General features: G+C 38.4%; 1 protein-coding gene across 5 annotated transcripts in view; it reads right to left on the bottom strand.

Annotated features, from left to right (window-relative positions):
• ARID4B (AT-rich interaction domain 4B) overlaps positions 1–25,833 on the bottom strand; it is a 94,356-nt gene that overhangs the window by 46,996 nt on the left and 21,527 nt on the right. For all 5 annotated transcript variants that reach the window (XM_080388912.1, XM_080388908.1, XM_080388909.1 and 2 more), the window contains exons 3-8: positions 17,544–17,654; positions 12,708–12,773; positions 12,012–12,102; positions 7,614–7,693; positions 5,134–5,225; positions 2,746–2,884 (exon numbers count right to left, since the gene is read on the bottom strand). In XM_080388912.1, the coding sequence (XP_080245038.1) occupies positions 2,746–2,884; positions 5,134–5,225; positions 7,614–7,693; positions 12,012–12,102; positions 12,708–12,773; positions 17,544–17,654 (579 nt within the window). The remainder of the gene's footprint in view (positions 1–2,745; positions 2,885–5,133; positions 5,226–7,613; positions 7,694–12,011; positions 12,103–12,707; positions 12,774–17,543; positions 17,655–25,833) is intronic.

Below are 25,833 nucleotides of genomic sequence, written 5' to 3' on the forward strand. Positions count from 1 at the left end.
ACAGGTCACCAGCCATATGGCATTTTAGAAGGTAAAGTCAAAAGTTCCAACTGATTTGGAGAGCTGCGCATCACACAGCATAAGCTAAAAATAGGCTCCTCGAGAAAAATGAGACTTAACAGCCTCAGTCTCCAAATGCAATGCATTCTACAGTCTCCAAAGAAACTACAAAACTACAACTCACTAACTGAAATGCAGTTTGAGATACAGTTTTCAACAGTTGGTGAAGGTAAGAGAGTGATTAGCACCCCCCATTTGAAACAGAGCGGTGCAACCTCCTGGCTCTCTGAAGATGGAGAAAGGTCCTTCTGGCTTTAGCTACTGGTTTTCTAGAAGCATCAAAATCTCAGTATTCAGAAATTCATACAGAGGTTGGGAAACAGCTTACAACAACCTCATCTAGTGCCTTTACATCAGGCAACATCCCCTCAATTTTGCCTGAATCAAGTTTTCTAAATTTCTTTGCAAAACAAACTCCACTGAATCACAGGAGAATGAAGGAGATGATCCTATGTAAACTCAATTTTCTGAAAATGCTGCAAGCAGATTTCCTCGCTGCACCTTCCAAAAGCCTTTAAGTACACATTAAAATGAAGCAATGCTATAAGGCTTACTAAATCATACTCTCTGACATTAAGGAGCAACTGCCAGGCCTTTTTGCAGTTACAATTAGCCATTGCTCTCAATCCACCACCACACCCCAAAACAAACCCAAACAAAGAAAAAAACCACAAAAAACCCATGCATGCAGGATAAAACCAACACAGTCAGTCACTGAGTCCGAAGAATAATTCTTACCAGATTTAGATTTCTACAGCTCTACATTTATAAGCGACAGGTTATAGGACTGATATCCAAAGTTTCTATTACTAATCTGAACTGCTATTTGCTGTAAAGGTTTAGACTAATCCCTGAACGTCTTTTCACATAATAAACTTGCACAATGTCCTCTGTGCTTATACACAGAGCTTATCTGCACACAATATAATTAATTAATAATTAGCATAACAGAAAGTTAAAGCAAAATTTATCAGTAATAAGATAAAATTACTTTGTTGTTAACAGTAGATGTAACCTGCTTACACAAGGTAAAAGAATGGAGAGGTATAGCTACAGGGGAGAGGATTACAAAAGGAAAAAAAAAAAAACTATTTGGGGCATAAATCTATTCTTTGGCACAACCTTTCAGGTGAAATGCAATATGATGTTTATTTGCAGAGCTATAAACCTGATTACTAAAATAACAGTTAATCTAGGATAAGCTATTGCAGAGTTAACGAGCTCCACCCTCAAACTTTATCCCCCTACTGCTTCTCATTCATCGCAGGAAGCTTTCTACGAAGATCTATTCCAATCTCCAAATGAAACCCACAGAAATAACAGCGTGTATCTTTAGTATACCCTGGGAGCCTAAGCAACAATTCAGTTCATTTTTAAGGTCTGACCCACAGCTACCCTGAGTAGCACTACATCACTCCCATGCAAGCACAATACCTACCAGAGGGACTGCATGGAAACTGCCACCTGCCACGTGCATCACCACAAGCGCTAACCCAACAGTGTGGCATCAGCCACCTTAAGCCAGTCCTGCTGCCCGCTTCTCAGAGTGTGGCTAGGAGGCAGGCGACGTTGCATCAATCTTGATGACAGCTTTCAGTAAAGAAACAGCTCGATTTTCTTGTCTATTACTGAAAGCCTCTCCTAAAGCTGTCATTAACATGGCATCTCCTTCCTGTATATTCTGCCCTCTCCCTTGTTATAAAAAAAAAAAAAAAAAAAAAAAAAAAAAAAAAAGACTGCAGTAACTCCTTCTCTCCCACCAACTTTTCCAACAGAAGTCCTGCTGGAAAGCCTCTGGACTACACTACAAGCCGCCAGAGGCGGCAAGTAGAAAGTTGCAGCTGAGAACTACTGCACACACTAAGGGTTAAGTGTGATGGCATCTTTTCAAAAGCAAAGCACAAGTTTTCCTGAAATCAGAGAAACTTTTTAAGCTTTCATTGCCAGGGAGAAATATTCAAATATTTATAATTCATAATAAAATAAAAATTAAAAAGCACGGTAGTAGAAGGTACCACATATGAAAACGTTAATTTCCAAATATGAGTCAGTGTATATGCAATCCTTAGACTATGTGATATTTTATTATAATTATTATTAAAATATATTTAATCTATTTTATTATAACTATCTTTATGCCAGAATAAAGGAAGATAGAAAATATTTGTACTAAAAGACTACAATGTTATTTTAAAGTAGAGAATTACCAATGAATTTCCTATCTACCACAGTGACAAAGAAAAAACATTTCATTATATTATCAGATGTGTTTATATAGAACAGAGAAAAACAACACCCATGTAATCACTGAACTTCCCCTCTTTTTGCACTTCTTTATACTCTCTTCCTTGATAGAACTTGGTAGTTTAGAATAATGACATGCAATACCCTCAAATTTAGTTCAACAACTAAACACGCTGTTAAGCTGGAATTAGTCAACAATTATGGCTGTTTGGAAAAAATAAAGCCACCTTAGCAATCACTTTCTCTAAAGAAACATACTTACATATATATTGCCTTTGACTATTATGATACAGTCCGATTTGAAGAAACGTATTAAGTTCTAATAAAAATAGATTAATCCATCAAAAATGAAAAAGCCTACCAAACAACCCACCTTTCTTTGGTGCCTAGGAAATTAATTAAAATTTGTAAAATAATAATAAAAAATTATGAAACTCTTACCAAGGCTGGAAACCACAGAGCTTTCTTTTTATCCACACTGAAGCAGTCCACACACACAACTTTCCCTAATAACTCGTCACTTTGTTTCCTATCATCTTCGTCTTCATCGCTGGAAGAGGATGAAGATTCTTCTTCAGGACTAAACAACAGAAAAAGACTTAAAACTCAACTATTCAAAACTTGGCTATTATAATTACAGGAGATCCAAAGCTAATTGTCAGAGGCATAAATAATAGTGACTTGAATTGTCTGTCACGTGTTTTAGGATAAAAATGAATGGAAGTATTTACAAGGATATTATAATACCAACTTCACAAACTCAAACATTACAAACCCAGAAATGCACACCTACATACATGTAATACATGCAAAACCACCGCCATGCATCCACATGGAAGAACAGAAATGAAATACACTCTCAGGACACTCAAAATTAAAATTCTGCCCTAGTGAAACATTGGTTCAATAATACTATTGCAGTTGCAGTTTTGGACAAACATTATGCTAAACCATTTTGGTTTTCTTCTTAATCTCACTATGCTTTTACTTTAACAGCCATACAGAATAAAAAGCTATTTTAAGAGAGGACAAATCTCTGAAGAAGAAACATCAGCTATGAAGATGAATAGCAAAGAGAAAAAGTAGTCTGTTTATCCTGGAACAGTTCTCTAAAGATATGCAGTGAAGCATTTCAATGACTGTTTCAATTTCACGTTGAACAAAGTGCTGCAATGTAAGTAGATGAGCAAAGGTGCAAGTATGTTTTGATTAAAAAATGTTCTGGCTCATTGTTGTGACTGTTCCAGTACAAAGTTGCACCTGGTTTTAACCACATGGGGAGTCTACATGTACAAAACTATTCCAATTACAATCACCTGCAACTGATTCTAGAATAAATACATAAATAAATAAATAAATGTTCAGCGCTCCTGGCTCTCTCCAGATATATATGGTTTTACTAGTCACTTTGAAGGTTAATTCTCAGAAAATACACAGTGTGTTCAACGAGCACAATAAGCAGAATTTTAAAAGCTGTTTTCCATTTTACAAAAAACAATTTTTGAGTACAAAGTTCAATATTAACAGACAACTCACAGCATTTGTGTAACAGAAGATAAGTGATTTAAAGTCTAAGGTGACTTATGTTTGATTTTCCCCACCCTAATCTTATGTCATCATTTGGAGGGCTAATAAAGCATTGAGTTTTTTCCCCTCAACCTCCTTTTAAAAAAGTAGTGATTTCTTCTAAAATACAGTATAAAAATCTTTCAGGCTGCTTTCTGGGGTTTGAGAATCTCTTGTGGGAAAAGAAGTAAAGGACTAGAAAGAAAGCCAAGGTTATTTTAGAAAGACTGTAAAGTTAGTTCAGTTATACCAGTATCTGTGCAATTTGTCTTTTTACTCGGTTCAGACAATATTAATCGTAAGTTAAATGTTTTGTTTCTGCCATAATAATGTCCTGTACAGTTAGGGAAAACAGAGAGGACAACCCAGCCACAGACACCAAGGATGCTGCAATCACATTCTCTGTGGTATATGCCAGCTTCTTCCATCTTTTCCCTTCAATACGTCACAAATTACTAAACCAGTAATTGAGTAAATTTATAGTACCTCTATATGCACAGTGCAATATTTATTTCAAGCTATCAAAAATAGCATGAAAGGGTAATGCAAGCATGAAAACCCCCTTTCTACCCCAGCCACTACCACAGCAAAACTTTAAAAATAAAACCAACCAACCAACCAACCAAAACCAAACCCACCCACAACTGACAAAGATGAACAGTCAGTGGAGTATTTAAAACTGTTTTTTCAAGATCACAGCTACCAAGAAGTTTGGCACCTAGGAAATCAGGCCGCTACTCTTGAACTTTGTTTTTCTATCGGTAAGCTTTGCTGCAAACCGCAACACTGTTCACCTATTTCTAAAAGCCCTTAAGAGACCTTGTAATGAGAAACCAAAGGTCTACATGAAGATTCTGGTACCTTCTACAAAGACTTCATATCAGCTGGACAAAGGCTGCATTGTAATGGTTTTAATTTGGGTCCAACACATTTATAATACCAACTTTACTACAGAGAAGCTTCTGAATATAGCTTAACAACACATTTTCACTTGGTGTGCCGTTTTCTTTTTTTACTGAAGTAACAAAAACAAGAAAAACCACTTTTGCCTGTACCCACTACTATTTTAAATACTGATTACACAAAAACTTCTTGTAATTCTTACATGCAACAATACACGCAAAACCGACTTTCAGTTTGAGCGCTTTTCATATGGCTTCCTGTTTTCTCAATGTGAAGCCTGCCCGTAAAATAAAACTCCACACACGCTGAAAGCTTCAGAATTGAATACAGACAGCACAGATGCAAAGACGTTAGACTTACATATGATTGGATCTCCTTCCTCTGTTTGTTTTCTTTCCTATAACAGGAGTCCCAAAGTGTTCAGGATTTGTGAGTGGAAGCTGATCTAATGTCTGTTGAAATGAAAAAATACATATACGCACATATATAAAAACATCTGGCATAATTTATTCTCCAAATCATAAGTTTGTATAACCTAGTTAAAGTAATTTTTGTCAATAGAGAGACACTCTCATTACAAAAGAAATACAGAAGTTCAGCAGAGATGTCACTGCTTTAATTTTAAAAGGTAATGTCTTTTGTCTTGGGGTTTGTTTTGGTTTGTTTTTTTTTAAAACACTTTTTCCACATCCCTGAATAATTAATTTTTGTCCAACACACAAACAATTCCTCCCAGAAGTCCTGCCTTTGGACCATTCAAACGCAGAGATTTAAGTATTATCTCTACAGGATGAATTTTCTACTTGTCCTATTATCAGATTAAACACCCAGTCATCTACTTATAAATGAACAAAGGTCCCCTGTGAAATGAAACTGCAAGATAACTCAGTAGCAGTAGCAGCAAACATCACAAGTTAATTGTATTTTTCTTAGTAATTCAGATTTCGATATGGGAAAGAAAAATTCTAAAACAATTTTAAAGAGCTTGCTATACTGATAATTGAAAAGGTGCTAACTGAGGCTATATTAGCATCAAACCAAAGGGGGGAGAGAGAGAGAGAGAGAGAGAGAGAGAGAGAAGGAAAGAACGTTCTCCATTCAGGCAAAATGCTAAAGCATCAAGAGGACTTCATGGACATGCAGTATCTTCCTTCCCTGAGACTGCTGTCATCTGTTTAAATTATAACCATTCCAGATTTGAAGGTTCCTGGTACACAGGGTTTTTCTATAGGCACTTACTCCTTTCTTTGAAAGGAGGCATAAAGCTTTCCCAAGTAAACACAGTCCTTCAAATTACACTTCTGAGTTGTGTATGAATTTTTAAGCGTGACACATCAAGAAGACTCTCAGAAGTATTCTGTTTCAGACAGAACTGGACATAGAGACAATAAAATTGGCTTTTTAAATCTTAAAGTAAATGCATGATTACTTCGGAGCATGGGGGACACACTGAAAGATCCCACACACTCAGCAAGTCAGAGATCAAGCTAAAGCAACATCAGAACAAGACAAACGTGTGGCACTGGTTTAATAACAAAAGAAACTGGAGATGCAATTTTCCCTGCTGAGAAGCTATGCAATCATGAGGTAATTAGAAATACACAACATACATTTCATTGAGGGCTGGTGACAATGAATTGCGTATCAGTGACTTCTGGCAAGACATCAAAAGCTAAGACAGTAAGAATGACGAAAAAATAAAAGGTAGGAGTCACCTGAATGTAAGGTTTCTTTGAATCCGACAGAATAATGTGAAGTTACCCTTGTTCAGCCAAACGCATTGCAAAGCAATATATATACACACACACTAAAACTGTCAACCTGCTTACTATAAAGTAATACTCCTGAAACCATTATTAAAATAGTATTTACGCAACACAAGCAATCTAATTTTCAGGAGTGGTGATCATTAACAAAATAAAATAAATTTTAAAGGCATTTAATCAAATGAACAGTACAATCTTTAAATTATGGCATTTATATCTGAATCCAGATTTAGGCATCTAATTAGGCCCTCCTCTTTACATGTGTTTAATCCTGACTTAGGATTCTACAAGGTATCTGAACCTTCGCAAGAATGCAGTTAGCAGGCAACGAGCTCAGCTGACTACAATAAAACATATTTATGTAGAGCAAAGAACCCTTGTCTTCAGTAGCTTTCCAGTAAGTAACATGTTTACATAAATCTGCCCATCAAGTTCAGATTGTTTTATGTAATAAGGAGTAACCCTCATTCTGAAATTTCAACTATTTGAAATTTGCTACAAATGTCTGTATACTTTAATATGCAAGTCACCTTTAAGACATGAACCAGTTTCAAAATAATGGTAACTGTCTTCCAATTAACAGGTAACAGCAACTTATAATTTGCCTTTTAAAAGAAAAGTACCGATCTTTCAAGTTTATCAGCTACTACAAATTACACTTGCTCATCTATGTACAACTCAGCGGAACTTAATTATGTCCAGAGAATTACGTAAATTTGTTCATGTAGCATATTTTGATTTTTTTACTTACAGATTTATTTTTTTATATATAAAGCAAAGCAGTTCTGTGATTGCAGGTTTTTGTGTGACCTACAATCTATGCACCACTAGAAATACAAAAATGAAAAATATTAAATTCTGATTTTGTTGCTTAACATACACGATTGAGTGAAATTAAATTGATTTAAATATTGATTTTTAAAAAGAGCAAGCCAGACCCTGCAGACTGTATTTTACATAATCCCCATTTTTAGTAGCATGGATGTATATAACATACTGAATACGGAGGTACTAAAAATAGCACTTTTAAATTTTTCTAAATAAAAAGTTGTCGTATAAAAATTCTTCAATTACCTCGCTTTCAGCGAAATGTCTTTCTCCTTTCAAACACAGGGAAGAACGTCTAAGAGTCTTCTCATCACCATCATCAAATACTGTCACCAGGCAGGAAGAGAAGCAAGGAAAAATAGATTATTTATTTATTTATTTAAATCCAGATATTGCTAAGTGATCGATTTAGGTGTCAGAAAGAATGAGATATATATTCCTGCAGCCAGTGCTTAAAACAAAGCTGCACCTGGACACTACTGCACATTCAGTAAAGCATCTGCACATACTGACCAAATACATAAGCTGATGTCTCACCACAGCTACTCCATGCTTGCATATCTTAAATGCAATCTTAAGTAGCAGCTGAGCAGACAACTCATTGATCAGGACATAAAATTAAAAAACAGTGCATGCCAGACTTTAAAAAACATTGTGCAAACATTTTCAATTTTTACAGAACATTATTACATAACCAGGAGTTCTAAAATATTCAAATGGAAGCTATGCTTACTGTGGAGAAACATAAACGGGTATTTTGAGAAAAAAAGTTACAGTTGAATGCCATGTGATAGTTCAACACCTTTCTCTGCTGACTTCATTCAACCGTGCTATAAAACAAATGTCTAAGAAAGATGACCATCAAAGTGCAGACAATCATCAAACCCAGCTGTAGTGAGAGAACTGGAGCTCCTGGTTTCCATCTGCTACCTCTGCTACCACTAGGATCAACTGGAACCAAGTTCGTAACAGTTGGCTTCAGCTGTATGCTTTATACTTTCGAATCTTGAAATACGCTGCAGACATTCAAGGTGGGATCTTCAGAAGCTGATAAACTAGCCATGTAAGAAGTACACTTTCATCAAGTTTTCTACAGCTGCTTCATGGAGGAAAACTCGGTGCTAAGTTTTAACTCTCAGGCTATGCCTGCACTGTTCAGTGAGACACGAACTGACCTCCTCTCCCCTCCCCAGCAGTGATAACAATTACATTCTTTTCCCCATACTGCAGTGACCTTGAAGACTTTTGTGGGCATGAAAACAACCCCAAGATTAGATTAAAATAATACATTAAAAAGTTTCAGCGATTTCTTAATAAGTGTCTTTCATCGTCATTCAAATAATCCCTTCTGTCCGTCAACAGTACTTCTGATTCTGTCAGTCTCATAAGAATTCAACCATGTGGCAGAAAACTAAAAATACGTAAACTCTTTCACAAACAAGAGTCAAAATAACTGTGCTAGGAAAATGGCTGACAACCAGCAAAAGATACCTGGCAAGATCAGAGAGATTAATTTTCAGCCATGTCTGGCTTTCAGATAGTGGGTGCTATACTCTATTTTCAACATCTACTAATTTAAATTAAAAAATACAAAAAGCAACAAGGTACATCAGAATTATTTATTGGTATTTATTTGATATGAAAGTCACTCTTACCTAGTTCTGAGCATTTTTCATCCCTATGCAAAACTCAGTACTGATGATGAACAAACTTCCCTCCCTGTAACTACCATTCCCCAGTCTATTTGTACTACAGTAATTGTGGAGTACTGTTTAGTAATAAAATATCAGTTATAGATGCCCATCTGTCATTTCAAAATTTGTTGAGAAGTATCAAGGGCAGGAACAGCACAAGAAAATACACAGATTTGGAGCTGCACCTCAAATGGTCAACACATAATTAAGCCCCCCCTTGTTTAAGTGAAGTAGAAGGCAGCAGGTTCCTAATTCAGTCTGTGTTAATTAACCTAACAGTCTCCTTACATAATGACAGATTAAAAAAAAATATATAATCTATCCACTTCAAGGGATAAGCTGACTACAACAGAGGTAAACCTATTCAGAGCTAGGTAGGTAGCCACATTATGTATCCTATTTGGTAATCTGCTTGTGGCCTCTTCCCTGCCAGAGGGATTCTTAATCTTGTTCCATAACATGAATTCATTCAAAGGAAAAGCTTCACCTCCCTGAAAGACTTGTGTGGCCAGCATAGCACATACGGCTGCAATGCATGACATTCTAACCTAATGGAACATCCTCAAAACAATCTACTGAGGAGACAGGAGTGTAATGCATTTTGAAACACCTATTCTGAAACTGCAAGGGGGGAGAAAAAAAAAAAAGGTACCAAATGAAAATAAAACCACTTTGAATTCTGAGAAAAAGCAATATGATGACAAAAAAGTGCAGAAGGGGATAAGACTAATTTTGAACATGCACAATTCTACATTTTTAGTAAAGCAATCCCATGTTTCCCCCCCCCCCAGTAAACACAGAGTTAAACATTAATAATATCATTTAAACTTTCTAAACACACATTTATATGACTGATGAAACAGTATCTAGTTACCAGGATTGGAACACCTCAAGTTTTTTGAGGAATTCTTATATGACAGGCAAATTAACTAAGGACACATTTATAACTACGCTATAGTAACTGTAAAAGGCTTTACCAGTTTTGGTCTGCCAGGGTTTTTTTGTTTGGGGTTATTGCTTTTTTTATGAATTTAATTTAGTTGCTATCTTCCTTTGGTAGGAAAGTAGTAGCACCAAAAAATACATGTAAACCTAACTTGAAGTCCAATTTTATTCAGCCAACATCTCGTGAATACAAGACAGACAGGGATGATCTTAAAGCAACCTTGCTTGTACTTCAGTGCTGAAAGTGTTCTCAGGCAGCCCCAAAATGGTTATTCCATGCTTCTGCTGCACTGGCATAAACAGTCTTAAGCAACAGCTTCTGGAAAGGTACTACTTCAGCTCTGTCTGTCCCTTCACAAGGTTTTTCACCAAATCATAGTCATTTTATCCACAAAATCATTAGCAACATAAGTAATGAGATACTTCTCAAAAAAGTGCTCGGACAACATTAGATAACTGCTGGTTAAGATACGTGCTAATTCTGAAATCTGGTAAATGGCAACTTCCTTGAAGTAGGACTTTCACTCAGATCTGCAAAGTCATCACTGTCTGTAAAGATAATTTCGGTCTCATTTCACTCAGCCTCCTGACAAAGATTACTCTAATCATCCACTGCTAGAGTTACTTCTCTCTCAAAGTGCTTTTACACAGCCAGCAGCTGTGCTACTTTTACTGATTCTGCAAGGTCAACATGCTTTTGTCTACTTTTATCTACAAAATATGGTTTTCAGTCTCAACTCTTACATCTCTTCGTATTTCTCAAGTTCAGGATTTTTGACAGACATCTACTTTGATTTAGAGACTGCAACTCCATGCAACCTACCTTCAAGATTTAATCTGCACGGACTCCTATCTTACTCTTCTTGCTGAACTTCTAATGTCACACTTTCTCAGAAGCGTAACATACATCACAACATAGTTCTAACACCAGCTATACCATTCTGTTTTTAAAAGCGCTCATATCTGATCCACTTCTATACTGCTTACCAAAACACTGTCTGTAATGTTAATCCTTGCCTTTATACCTCATGTTTCACCCCATCCTAACCTGATCTCTCCTCTACTCATACATTCTACTTCTCCAACAAGAACACATATATATTTTCTGCAACACATATCTGAAAGGTCTTAAGTAAACTTACAGCTCTATTCCTTTCCAACAGGACTATGACTAAGGAAAGTTAGTCTTTCCCTAGTTGTTCAGCATTGCCTCGTCAACAACAAACCTCAATATCTCAAAACAACTGTCTTGCTAAGGTTCTTTCAAGACCTGGTCTTCATCTTCCCATGCCCCAGTTACGTGCCAAAGACAGGAATATGTAGTTTCTGAAGAATCAATACATTTCCTGTATACCTTTAAGACTACCAGTGCACAGGTGGAATACATGTTGTCATTCTACAGCTGACCAGTTTTTCCCAAGACAGACTAATCTGCTGCTACATAGTAAAGAGCAAACCCATGTTGTATAAATTTAAAATACATATTTAAAGGGGAAAAATATATATATTTCCTTGTGGGCATGTATGGATACGTCATCTAAAGTCTGAAATGTCACACTAGAAAATAAGGAAAATGAATGGGAGAAGACTTCTTTAAAAAACAAGCTATCACTGCTTTTACAGCAGCTGTTACCAGGATTAGGCCTGAAAATAGCGAAAAATAAGTACTGCAACTTAACATTTTGAAAGCACTTCTCTTCCTTTTTCAAGGAACTATGACAGCATACTTTGCTCCAGAACATTTAACAGTAGTATATTAAATATCTAAGAAGCAGTTACCAATTTATAGAGCAATTTACTGGGTCTTTATTTGGGGTCCCAGTTTCACATTGCGAGGGGTATCGTTTCTTATAAAAAAACCAAACTCAGATGTTTAGGTTTTGGAGGGTTTTTTTATACAAACTTTGAATACCTAGGCATCTCCAAAAAATCTCTCCCACCATGCTTAAGATATGTCCAGGTCACAGGCTTATTGTTATTCAGATACATGAATTATTTCTCTTACCTACAGTGTACCAACTTGCATCTGTTAATTTGTTGATAACTGCTTCCTGGTATGTTCCATCTGGATTCTTCACTTCCACAACAGTTCCTACCTAAAATACAAAAGCCCCTTAGCACTGGAGAGCTTCTGAAACAGGCAATGAAGTTAATAGTTTTATATTCAGCAAACAACAAAAAAATTAATTTCTAACCTATTCCTATGTTAAATATACCATATTTTTCCATCTTCAATTGGATATATTTGTATCCCTCAAAACTTCTTTTACATTCCTCTAAAATAAGCCAACTAACTGAGCTAATTATTTCCTGCCAGCAGGTGGGGAGCAAGAACCAATTTGAGTGATGTCATTCTCTTGTGTAAGAGCTTGCCCATCAAATCCTCTAGCCGAGTTTTCCAAAGCAAGAGTGACTAAATATCAGAGCCAGCCAAACTTCTTAGCTTTAAGGCCAAAAAGAACAAAGAGGCTTGCATCAGCCTATAAGCTGCATCCCCTTTAACTACAAAGGAAAAAGTTACCATGGAAAGTATACTAACTATAGCTTTACAGCATTACCTTTTATGCTTTGTGATCCTATCTAGCCTGCGTAATAAATCAAACCTTCCACTTTGACCCCATACTGCATATACACATTTATGCCAAATACTGCAAAAGAACACTTTTCAAAGCATTAGCAAAATATAAAACAAATATATTACCTTTAAGGGACCCTTTATGTGGTCATCCTGCACTTCCACTGTTGAAGAATCATGTCGAAAAGTTACCTAAAAAATATAATTCAACTGACAATCACTTGATAAAATTGAGCAGCATGAACACATGCAGATGTGAACAGCCCTTCTCTTACTCTCGTCTTACAGTTAGTCACCATAATCATTCCGCTTGCTGAAAATTGTTTCATTCCTGTATTTTAGAAATATGAGGAGACATTTTCTGAGCCCTCAAAACTTCTAAAGTATTTTTTTGTCTTTCAGAATAGAACCATTACCTCTGAAGGAAGCGACAACAATGTTTAATAGCTGCAAAAGATCTCTGCAGTTCTCTTAATGATTTGTAGTGCTCTAGTACCTCAACAAGAAAGAGTTTCAAGAGTTCTGTGTATAAATAATTTTAAAGAAACATTTATATTTCAATGCTCTGAAATCAAATAGTTTTAGCACTTACATCCAGCCCCCTATCATGGGCCCTGTGTGTGTGTGTGCTTTTGCTGATTAAACTGCATGTTCCTCACTCATGGTTGAAAGACTCACACTGCTGTCAACTAACCAAAACTAACCACCCAAACAGCCCTTCAGTTAATGCCAGCATAGCCTACACACTGCTATAGTTAACCGGAACTAAATGTACAGATGGTTAACTTTTCAGTCTTTCAGAACTGGAGTAAGTAAATCTCCTAAGGATTTCCAAGGTGTCTTCCCATGTCATTGGCTATGCCTTTAATCCTATCCTCATGAGGACATGCTGTCCACAAAAAAAAAAAAAAAAAAAAGGGTCTGGAAATTCAAACCTACAATTAAGTTATTTGTATCAAATGCTACAGATATTCACCATTTATTTCACTTAAAGTTAATTTGGTCACATAAAGTCACAGGATCCTCCTTTCAACTACACCTGAAGTTTTATTTCCACTCTGGTTTTAAAGTTCAGGGAAACAGAAAATTCTGGCATGACATTTTATGCACATTTGTACATTTTATTAACACACACAAATGATGTTCTTTAACATTCTCCAGAACACACACACTTGGTATATGATGTTTTATTTACCATTCACAATAAGTAAGATTGTAACGTGAGATTCAGCCATGTAATAGTAACTCTCAACTACAGCAATTCCACATTAAATCTGAGGACTTGGTTCACGAGCGTCCCCAAGGTTGTGTTCTCACTATTGAGAGTTTCTCAGTAGCACACAGCAATAGCAGTATTTCCTTCAGAACAAGTGTCCTCTAACACCAACTCTCCTACTTAGCCTCCTCAGATGGATAGTTTAAGGAGCTTTGTAAACCTTGATAGGAGCAAACAGACAAGAACAGCACCTACATCCAGGACTAAGGAGAGCCTACCTCGACTGCCTTGTTCGAAAACAAATGCACTAAAATACTTCACTGCCTTCCAGGTGCTACTTCATGATATAGTCACCTTGTCCATCTTCTGTTAGAACCACAGCAATACACATTGTTGTTAAAGTATGTTCTTTTTAGAGCTCCATCGTCCCACCTACTGATGGCAACTACTGTGCCCACCAAAGTCCCACTTTATAACCTGAAAGCCAGGCAAAGGATTTAGGTTAGGAATCAACTGAGCAAACTACCCTTCTGAACTTCAGCCTGACAGATACAAGTATTTTGTTCCTCTCTTTTGGGGGCTTTATTTAGAAATCAAAAGTTCAGCTCAGATGCAAAACAATCTGAAACTTGCAGTCACTATTGGCTCATATGAAATACCCACTATATCAATTCTGATCTAAAGACATCTGTTTTTATTTACTGTCTGTAATTATCTTAAATGTATTTTACAGCAAAACGGAACTCTATCCAAAACCATGAGCCAGCCACAATGTACTATGATGAAAGGTAAACAGAGCAAATTGCTATTTGTATTTCAGAATGTTTTTTCTTTTTAAAGGTGCCTTGGGGCTTTGACTCTTTGGGGGAGAAGATTTTTCATACCAACTGTTTATGCTTCTTGAGATATTCATACACACTCAAAAAAATACTGGTTGTTAACAGAAATATTGATACTCCAAACTCAGTGTAACATCACTGGCCTTTGTTGAAGCTAAGAAAAGCGCCATCAGTATTTCTTATAGTGGAGTTTGATTCCCACAGTATTTATCAGCGTGGATCCTTTCTGTCTCAGGCAAAAAATTAAGATGTTCAGCACACGATCGACCTGTTCCAGATTCAGCTGGAACTTCCCTTCTCTTCACTGTCCTGAAAAAGAGGGTCCTGGTAGGCTCTGTAGAGCAGATGCTTCACTAGTTTCTAATAAAGACCTACACAGAAAACAGTGTCTTCTGAAACTTTTGTGGAGGGTGTCCAAATACAAGTGGGTGTGATGACGGTTCTAATTGTTTTATGAGACACTGTCAAAACAAACTGGCTTAAATAGCTCTCTAAGGCAAGCTGTAACAGATCCAATGAAGTGGACTACCACTCTTCTAACAACCAAAGTCTTGCCCTTTAGAAAAATTTGTACTGCCTTCAACACTTTTCACAACTCCAGGCAAATCTTAAATTTTACTTGCTTTCCATGACAAAGTAATGCAGTTACATTGTGTATCCTTCTGTACTATGTACAGAACCTGCCGAAGACTGCTAAACTGTGAGATACAGTACTTATTGATACTGAAATGACAAATAAATCATAGCATCACATACATCATTGTGATAAACTGAATAAAGTTATTGCATTGTACAGGTGATGGAATAGTTAGTATGAAGGGTTCCCTCAAAATATTCTAGGAAACAGAATTTGACAGAAGCCACAAGCAGATAGAAGGAGACACAATTAAATGTATTTTACTTGCCTGAAGATGACATACTCCATATTGAAAAAAAATGCTGCCAACCTCCTTTCTCAACAGAGCATCTAGTTATAAAGCTTAAATGAAAGCTTCAAGCTAAAATTGGTGTTATGAAGTTAACTTTTCTTTTCCTCTACTAGTTCTAGGGGACTGGGGCATAAAATGTATTTGGGGCCAGAAGAAACTGTTAAACAAGTGGAAAATAAATGCAGCAGATAAAACTACCAAAATTCCGAAGTACACCTGATAATAAGAATTTGGTTAGATCTAATACTGAGGAAAGTCTGCACGTGCCAGAAGGAGTGGAGAAGATTTTTAGATAACATCAAGAGGTCACTGTTAAGTTTAGGGAATGTACGTTCCTGGTGGAGGAAAGACAATGTGAACTGCACTTATGCAGAAAAAAAATCTCAACCACAAATCACATTGCTCTGCAAAGCCACAACTGTACTGGGGCCTAACAGCCCTAAGCTACACAGTAACAGTGAAGACGCACGCACAAACTTGAATCTACAGGGCCTCAGGCACAGCCTCCACAAACAACTCACAGTAAAAATTCTATTCCATTTCATTGCAAGATCTTTCTGCAAAACACGGCAGTGACCAAACTGCAAGTAATAATCCCGTACAAAAGTATTAATCAGTAAGTGCAAGTGGCCATCTGAAGAGCTGAAAGGAGTTAAGATTGCACTGATCTAGGCACAACACAATTCCTGTACTTAAATACTGATACTAAACAACTTAAATACCAATACTTAGTCACTTAAACTCAATGGTGCTGTAAAGCATAGACCAGCTGATGCTGTTAAGAGTTATGACTAATGAAATGAAAAGACCACTAATTTGCTCTAAAGGCTTTTTAAAGATGTAAGATTTAAGACTTAATAGCTCCTTGTTACAGTTAATGTTATTATCAAATAAGTGACAACAATCCTTCCCACCAGGGCTTTTGGAGATAGCCTGCTCTCTCCCTCATAGATACTACAGGCAAAAACTGGCCATACCATGAGGGCAGATTCAAGCAATGCATGACAATTTATAATGGAGGCTCTTCTGTAACACATTATCACCGCTCACAATTCACACATTTTCAGTTCTATTTGCAGTAGATAAAATAAAACTGCCACTATAACCCTGCTGCAGAACAACAATCTAATTTATGTTCCCTAAGTGCTTCTGATCCTTCCTCTGTTGTATTTCTGTATGAGGTTAAGAGGCAGAGCAGAAAAACAGTACCTGCTCTGACATCAGAAACTTTTAGGGCAATATTACCCAAACAGAAATGTAAGGCCATTCACCAGTCTAGACTTACTATATATTAAAAACAAGCTCAAATATTGTTCTCTTTATTTCTAGAAATGATACTTTAAATTTCCAAGGGATGTTAAAATGTATCTCTTGTATTCCCCTCACCACAATTTTTATTTCTGCTGCATGTGGCTTATATGGATTCATTCAGTCATTAACTAGTCATCACAAAGATTAGGCAAGATCCCCTGCTTGCTATTCTGTAGGACTCAATATGCCAAGTCTTTGTTGCAAGACAGCAGGATTCCATCTTATTCCTGAAGCATTATCTTGTTGCCACTGCTAAATGACAGTGACCTGTGCTCCTAAAGTAAAAGAAAACATATTAAACCTACTTTGAGGAGTTTGGGCTATTTTCTGATAACATTCTCCCATGCATAAGCCTACATTTGTTGTATTTTGATCAATTACTTTAAGGTCAGCCTGTGGCATGAAGGCCACAAATACTGGATGCAAGCGGATGACAAAGCAGTGAAAGCAACAGAACATACTGAATTGTGGGGGGGTGGGGGGAACCCCTCCCCTCCCAACAGAAATAGGCTTACTGTTATTTCACAGCTTGCACTACCAGCCTCCAAGGAAAGGACAGCCTCTTAGCTGTCTTGAGGCTATAAAGAGGTTTCACGTTGTGCCATTTTGAACACTGATGACTTGCCCCCCCCCCCCCCCCACAAGTGTTTGCAAGAAAACCACATACCTTGACTTTGACAAGTCTTTTTGCTGTCTTGATCTTGGCTTCACAGAAGGCTCCCCTATACTTCGCACTCACATCAGTGCCCACTGTGAGATAGGGAGGCTCATCAATGGCCTGGAAAGGAAAACAACTGGGTTTTAATCACTGGCCACTGACAATATAGCTGTCATGGTCTTGCTAGCTTTTGCAACAGAGCATTACGAAACAGCCCAATAAAACCTAACTTCACAGTGTATGTGTATCACAGCAGCAGAAACACAGAACACAACACTAAGCTCATAGGATGACTACCACAAAATGTAATAAACGGATACCACAGTTGTCTGCAACAAGCATCACATAAGCCTCCAACTTCTGCACCATTTGAAAACATAGCAGATGACCAGTTCTGCTGCAATGGTGAAGGCCAACCAAGTGTTCTACCTTCTCTTTTCACTATCTCAAGATCCGATGGGTCTTATGAAGACATTAGTGTTTATTCCCCTCAAATAATTACGGTTCATTTTTCATTACCAAGTAGGACAACTCTGAAGAGACTTTTGCTTACTCACTTTTTCACCTGGTGGGTGCTCACCAGGAGAGCAGCCTGAGGGGCAGAGTACAGCAGGAGAAAAATGGTGGGATAGATGCACAATGCAGGTGAAGGGCCCAGACAAAAGACAAAGTTCTGTAACAACCAACGGAGGAACAGGTGACACCCAAACAGGAAAACAAGAAATAGAAGAGGAAGGAAGGAAGTGTTTTCTGGGGGTAGGAGGAGAACGTGGGTCCAATTAGTATGCAGAGTGAGCTCAGTGAAGGCTCTCTCCCTTCAAAGAGGTCCCCCTTATCTCATACAACCTCTCCTAGTGTAATCTCCGGGAGGAGATTCTAGATAACCGAACCACCTCGCTATCACTTCATAGAATGTGGGTCAGAAGAGAGAAGGCAGATGGTGACAAGCAAGAGGAGTGAGGTATGGTTCCAAGAGTTGCAAGCCTCCACACAGCCCCAAACAAGAGCTGGGAAGAGAGATCTAAGCCCTTGTCTAAGCCCATGTTTCTGCACCCCTACAGATTCAAACCCAGCTTACAAGAAGAAACTCTGGCACATCCAGGCTCTCTGTGGGAAGAATATAACGTCCTTCACAGGTCTCAGAGCTACTATTTGATACTATGGTGCTTGAACTCATCATCAGGTAATTCCCACTGGCAGTTTCCATCCCCAATACCTCAGAAGTAAGGGCATGCAAGTGTGTACCTGAATGATTCAATGATAATTTTTCAGAAAGTTCTTTGAATTGAGAGACATGAGATGCTACAGTGTTAACCCTGTATTAATGATTTTTACTTTGACTCTGCTCAAACCTACCTCTCATTTTCAGGGAATAGAATATATTTCAGAGTACTAGAAAACTGTTGCCAATCTGCACTTGTTAAGATCACCAGAAGCCAGAGTACTCTAATGAATCCATCCCTCTCTCACTGCATGCATGATGTGTGACTGCATGCAGAGTGGTAGGGTATACTACTCTGGTAATAGTATACCCATGAACACATATTTGCTCCTATTCCAGACTTAGTAACAATAAAACTCAACTGAGACTAATGAGGTATCTGTTAAGACTGCTGAGATTCTGAAATTCATTCCCTCCTTTCCTGTCTAAGAGTGTAAGTGTACTTGCCTTCAAGGCAAGCTGCAATGCTTTTCTCTTACTGCAATCAGAAGGATGCTGAAACAGGCACTTAGATAACGGTAAATCTGGTTTTCCTTACTACTTTCAGTATAGCGCACTAATATGGCTGCTTCATAGAAAATAAATCTGAAAAGCAGGAACTGACTGACTTGACTGACTCTCGCAAAGTCAGTAATGCCCTAAGAGGGGAGCACCCCTCCTGCTCTCCGCTCCACCCTTCAGTGAAGAAACTCTTTCAGCACTACAATGTTGATAGCCTTTCATGCCAGTTGATCTTGCAAACAAAAGTCATCTCAATACTCTATGCTTTCTTTCAACAAGATAGACAGATCCCAGATGGGTCCACACAGATGCACATAGTTAGAATTCTACAAACAATTCCAAGTTGTGTCGGTATCAGTCTATACCTCTCTATACAGCCAAATTAACATTATGAGTTGGTCTTTGAGATAAGTTTAAGTTACAGAAAATTAAGAACACTTTTTCTTCACTATCGCTGAACATTAACTAAAAAGAAGGTCTACAATACTGGGAATCAAGACAATCTGAAGCTCTGGCCTTTAACTGCTTGCAAGTTTACGGCAGAGGAACGGGCAAGTCAACAATCAAACTTTAACACAGGATTTTAAAATCTTACTAAGACTGTAATCACTGATATTAGTGATTACTTTATCACTACTCTGTCTTATTTTTAAAAGCTTCTTCCAAAAAGAACATTCATTTGAAGAACAAACATCTGTGAGAACTGGTTTATGTTACTACCACACCGGGTAATTTCAATCCCTAGTCTATACCTCCTTAGTTTTATGATAGCTAACTCCTTTCACTGGAATTAGTTAATATTTACCATTGTAAACAGAGTAATTTCAAATAATAGCAAACATATGGACCATTTGCTTACCACTGTAGGTATGTTTACTAAAAATACAGTACTGGAGTGACTTTTGAGAGGAAAATTTATACTGATGAAATGCATTTAATTACCACTGTGAATCACTAAACATTTTAAAATAACCATGTGAAAACTTCAGTGGATGCACAGAGGAAATTTTCCTGCAATTTTATTCTTCCACTGAAGCACAAGTTATGTGGGCTTTTGCTCCCCAAACTATTTAACTGAAATTTTCAAAATACTTACCTCATTCTGACTGATAGTATCAGCTGAAAATGGTAAGTTAAAACATCTAGCAAGATGTGATGCATCACAGAGAACGCAAACTAGAAAAGTAAACATTAATGATCAAAGTCTGGCATTAATATCAGATCATCCTTACCATGAATTTGTCATTTTCACCAACTCTAAATGAGTCACCTGTTCTCAAGCAGGATTTATTCAATTCCACCAAAATTAGATAGAGATTAAAAATAAGTATACAGCTATTTTTACCTTTCTGTTATCCATTCTCTGCTTTGTGCTTACATCATTTAATAGACACCCTCACACTCAGAGTGAATGTCCCTTTGCCTATTTAATTTTAACATGCTTCAGCAGGATTTGTTTTCATTCTTTACCTGCTTTTCAGTGCAAGTTACCATAAAAAAAATACGTTAAAAATGCAACTAAAATCTGAGAACACAATTCAGGATTTTTGGAAAAGGTATTACAAGCATATTGAAATCAGCAGCACTGCAACGGTCTTTAAGGGAGAAGGGGAGACTCACTGTTGGACTACCCTACAATAAAATGTTCTGAGCTTCTTAAGGTTACTAATCTTGAGACAACTCTATTAGTCTCGTATGTTGCTGTCTCCAAATCTCTGTGCTGTGGTCTCAGCCTTCATTTTATTTTAAAACAAGGTAATTCAAATTTACATCATTTTATACCCAAACATAGCATCTTGCACTTTGTAAGTAAGAATCATCTTTGCAGCAGCTTGTCATAAAACCATCTATAAACTTCTGCCCAACAGGAAAAACTGAAGAGTATGCCCAGCACACGCCATCATGCATCTACAGTGAGATCAGAGCTTCATTCACACCAGCTTATAATATACATCCTGGATTTCCTCGCTCTCAATGTTCCTGTCTCTATTACTCTCTTGGAATATCCTTCAGTTCACATAGGGAGGAGCAAGGGAAAAGTGAAGCTGATGGGTTCTGACGGTCAGCTGATGGCTGAAATCTCTTAAGTTTGTGTGGTCGTTTGTTTTATTTTTGCACTAGTGGCAGAAGACTGGTATTTAAGATCCTCATTGAAACAATTTACCAAGCAGGCGCTTACATGAGTGATCACTATTCTGTTCGCATTAACGACTGAGGCTAGGCTCCCAGGAGGGCGGCTGGCTCTGTGGGGTGACAATGGGGCATGGACCATCCTTCACCCAAGGGAGACCTGTGAAGGGCTGTATCCGAGGCCTGGCTCCCTTGGGAGCGTGGGACCGCGGCCAGGCTGGGGGCACGGGGGGGCTGTTATGTTAAGAGACGGGTGGGCCCTTCCCCAGCACTGGCTCCGGCGGGGTGCTCCTGCCAAAGCTGAACGTTACCAGCGGCTGGAGCAGCTCCTCGATGAGCAGCTGAGAGCCGCCTCGATACTCCAGCTTCCACAGGGCTGCGGGAGGGAACGGAGCCCGGCGGGCATTAGGTCGTGCGGGAGGGGAGAAGCGCAGCCGGGCACCAGCACCCCCCGGGGACCTGCCTCCCGGGCGGGGCGGGGGGGCAGCCCCGCAGCGGGCCCTGCCGCTTTAAGAGGAGGGGCCCGAGCCGGGAAGCTGCCAGAAGTTTCTGGCTGCCCGAGCCAGCGCCGAGCGCTGCCGCCCGCCCTCCCCGAAGGCGCCCAGGGCCGCGCTCCGGCAGATTAAGCGCGGATTGCCGTTAAACTAAATTTGTCCCCTTAAGGCGATTGCCGGGTAAAGCCGCACGCAGGCCTTCCCGGGGAGCCGGCCGCTGCTGGAGCCGTGCCCCGCCGCCACCGGGCGCCGCTTCCTACCCCGCACGGCGGCCGGGGGGAGCCGAGCGGCGCCGCCGGGCCCTGCCGCAGCCGGTAAAGGCGCCGCCGCGGGCGCCTGCAACGCGGTTCGTGCCGCCCCGTCCGCCCGAGACCCTCCGGGGCTGCCGCTGGGGCCGCGGCTCCGCAGCAGCGCTAAAATGTGTATCGCGCCGTGCGTTCTACAGCTGCAGACAGAAACCCCAAACTTTTTAACGATTTCTGGCATCCTCTTGGATGAGCAACAAGGGATAAAACGAACAGGGCTTCCTGCAGTTTTGCGCTTCCCATTAGGAAATCCAAGCTAACGCGCAGCCAACCTACTACTACTACTACTAAACTTTGTTTTATTAATGGCAATAGGATGAGTAGCTTCTTTGCTATCTCAGTTCACAACTGCTGTGGACGGACAGGATTTTCTATATGCAGCGCAGGCTGCCGCAGCTGAAAAGCCGGTTTACCACTTAAATAAGAAGCGGTCTCTAGGTGACCAGTCAGCAATTTCCACCAATTCAGTGGCTGAATTTTCTTTGGCAGGCAAAGCAGGCTGCTGGAAGGGTTCCGCTCCAGCCTTCGAGCTGATTATACTTGGAAGGACTGATAAATGGCTAGATGCCCACATCATAAAACAACCTGCACATCTTCTGAATTTGGACAGTCACATCAGTACTAATGGTTCTGTCCTTAGCAGATCGAGAGAGAAAACACACGGACCCCTCCAGAGCACTTTGGAATAAACATCGTTAACAGTGCAGTCTTAAAATGGTAGCATCATGCTTTTACATACCTTTTAAGGCTGTTAAGGAGGTCAGTTTTCCAGTTTTTCTAGACATTTCGATATTTTCCATCTATGTGGGATGAAATCATCCCCACACCTCCTCTTTTAACTGTGCTGCATTACTATATTCAAATTCCTTTGTAAAGTCTGTTGTGTCATACAGCAGCTGATAAAATTGCTTTACATTGTCCTTTGCCTATAAGCATGTCTAATACAGTGTATGTGAATATATTATTTCTATCTCCTAATCTGTATTCCTCTGCACCACGCACTGGATGTTCCAAGTAAACCACATGAAAACAAGATTAAGCATTCAATCTAGAAACATGCTTAGTAGGGAAAGCCTGCAGGACTGCTTTAAGATTAATATGCAAAGAGAAAACTGGGTCTGTACCTTCCCTTTGTCTTTCATATATACTAAATTTGTAGAGCCAAGATTTCAGCTTGTATTAAACATTCAAAATTCAGCATTTATCTACTCTATGAAACTCTTGAGCCAAGAACTAGTGAAACATTTTCAAGAAGCCAAAAAAAAAATTTTGTAACACTCAACAATCCCACAGTGATTGGTTTTAGTTTTTAAATGGAAATTTAACATCTGATTATTTTCAATAACCAAGGTTCAGGAAAACGCTTGTTAAAGATTCAAGACCCTCTCTCCCCTTGCCCCCACCAGACATATACATTGATTCTTCCGAGTTCAAAAAACACACAATGCAAGGCTCAACATCTTGAATTTTTTTTTCTCATCCATTTTAAGCAAGACAACAGTGGCAAAACTGTTTTCTACCGTCTATGGCATTCTGAAGTTACCTTTCCAAGGGAAGTGCTTTCTCATAGTTCGCACATCTTCCATAATTTAAAATGGAAGCACCCAGTTTGCAAGCAGTACCATTAATCACATACATCCTTGACTACTCCAATTACAGTCATCCTCAGTCCCACAAATCAGTGAGAAAACCCTACTACTTCAACCCAAACCCCAGTCAGATCCTTAAGCCTTCTAATGAAGGGGAAAAGTTTCACATAGCTTACAACTTAAACTCCCATTCCATCCCACAGAATTAGCAGCTACCCCAAAGTCATTCAACAGGGTTTCAGAAACTTTTGGGTCAATGAAGGCTTGGTAAGACTCAATTTTCAAAATAACCGTCATTTTGGGGAAAACAAGGGTAAGTACAACATCTCCTAAACAAGTCCTGAAGAATTGTTTTCAAGAAAACAGGTGAAAAAACCACAAAGAAACCATTAAAAAACCTTCTCCCCAATTACTAAGATACTTAATTTAACTAACGATTATTACCTTAAGTATTTTCAAACTGCAGTAAGATCCACCCAACAGCAGAGATCTGCCCACACACTGCAGAATCAATCTCTTAATAAAGAAAATTACTGAATGTAATTAAGAGTGCAAGATTTTGCTTACAGCTCAACCTGCTGTGGTTAGAACACTCAACTTTAAAGTAATAGCAGATATCTTCCGGAAAAAACTATTACTATAGCACATGTAATATACTCCATTTGGCAAATGATAGTATATTTATAGTTGATTTCAAGTACTTTCCTTGTGTATTTTCAGAGGGACAAAGATGAGAAACTTCTATAAACCTTTCTACAAACCTTATGTTACTGAGGCATATAGCTCCTCGGACAAAAATGTAGTATCTGAAACGAAGATTGAAGCCTAGAAGATAGGAAAACTCCTTAAAAGAAGTAAATCCATTGGCCTACCTTCCATCTCTCAGAAGCGAGAACACAGCAACACGAAATGGAAGGAATTTTTCTGGAAACTTGCAAACTACAACACAGAAGGAAGACCAGTGGTGTTTTTCATGTGAAAAGGTTATGACATGAAAGCCCAACAACAAGCATGTATTTTGGGAAAATTTTCTTCTGGCTGAAAATCAGTTTTCGGCTTGATTTTTTTTGTTTTGTTTTGTTGCTCTTGTAGAGACAGAAATGCAAAACTAGTAATTTTGAAATTTCTCAAGGAAAATGGTTCAATGTTATCAACATTTTGCCCACAAATCAAAATTATGGTAGGAACATCATGATCAAACTGAACATTTCTACATTCAAAAGTAATGAAACGTGTTTCAAGTTTCAATTGAAGATCTACAAGAAATTTCAAGTAACACCCTCACCAGTCTCATAAGCAAACATTATACAGCATAGGGCTGAGGCAAAAAGGGTTTTTTCCCTTCCACTTCCCAACCCCACACCTGCCAAGGTGGAAGTCGGCAGAATCTAGTGGACAGATGTCAGAAGTTGGTTTAGTACTTCCAGACACCTTTACCATTCTCTACACTGCAAAGGGGCTATTTTCTTTATTTCAAAATAGTCAACTAGACCAGTTCAATGCCTAGCTTACTGAAAGTTCTTAAAGATGTGAAAAGATGCAACAGATGGTTTTCCTCTCTGAATAAAAATGATCTATTTGGAAAGGATTTACAGGTTCTAAGACCATGAAGGACTCAGTGACCCAAAACAAGAGGTTCAACTCCATAATCACATTAAATAGTATTACCTGTATCTGTTTCAAACACAAAATGGATTTTCATTATTTTTACTTATGGATGTGAAGTTGAGTCTGTATGGAACTGGCAAGTCCATCACTTTTTTTTGTTGTTTTTGGAACTAAGCAAAGTTGATGGAAACAAAATTATAAAAATATTTTAACTCTACTCAGAAAATGAGAAAGATTTGAAAGAAAAATATTTAGAAGTCACCCTATCCTTGTAATTGTCCAAAACCAACCTGATTCTCCATCCAGAAATTTACTGAGTAGTATCATTTCCAAACATTCAGACTGTAATTAGCTCATTTCCTATTCAAAAGAGCAAATCCAGAAAGGTGACTACGCTTAAAAAAACCCCCAGTATTTGGATTTTTTTTTTCCTACCCCACTGAATAATAC

This window comes from Falco punctatus (genome assembly GCF_963210335.1).
Source record: "Falco punctatus genome assembly, chromosome: 5".
NCBI classification, from domain to species: Eukaryota; Metazoa; Chordata; class Aves; order Falconiformes; family Falconidae; genus Falco; species Falco punctatus.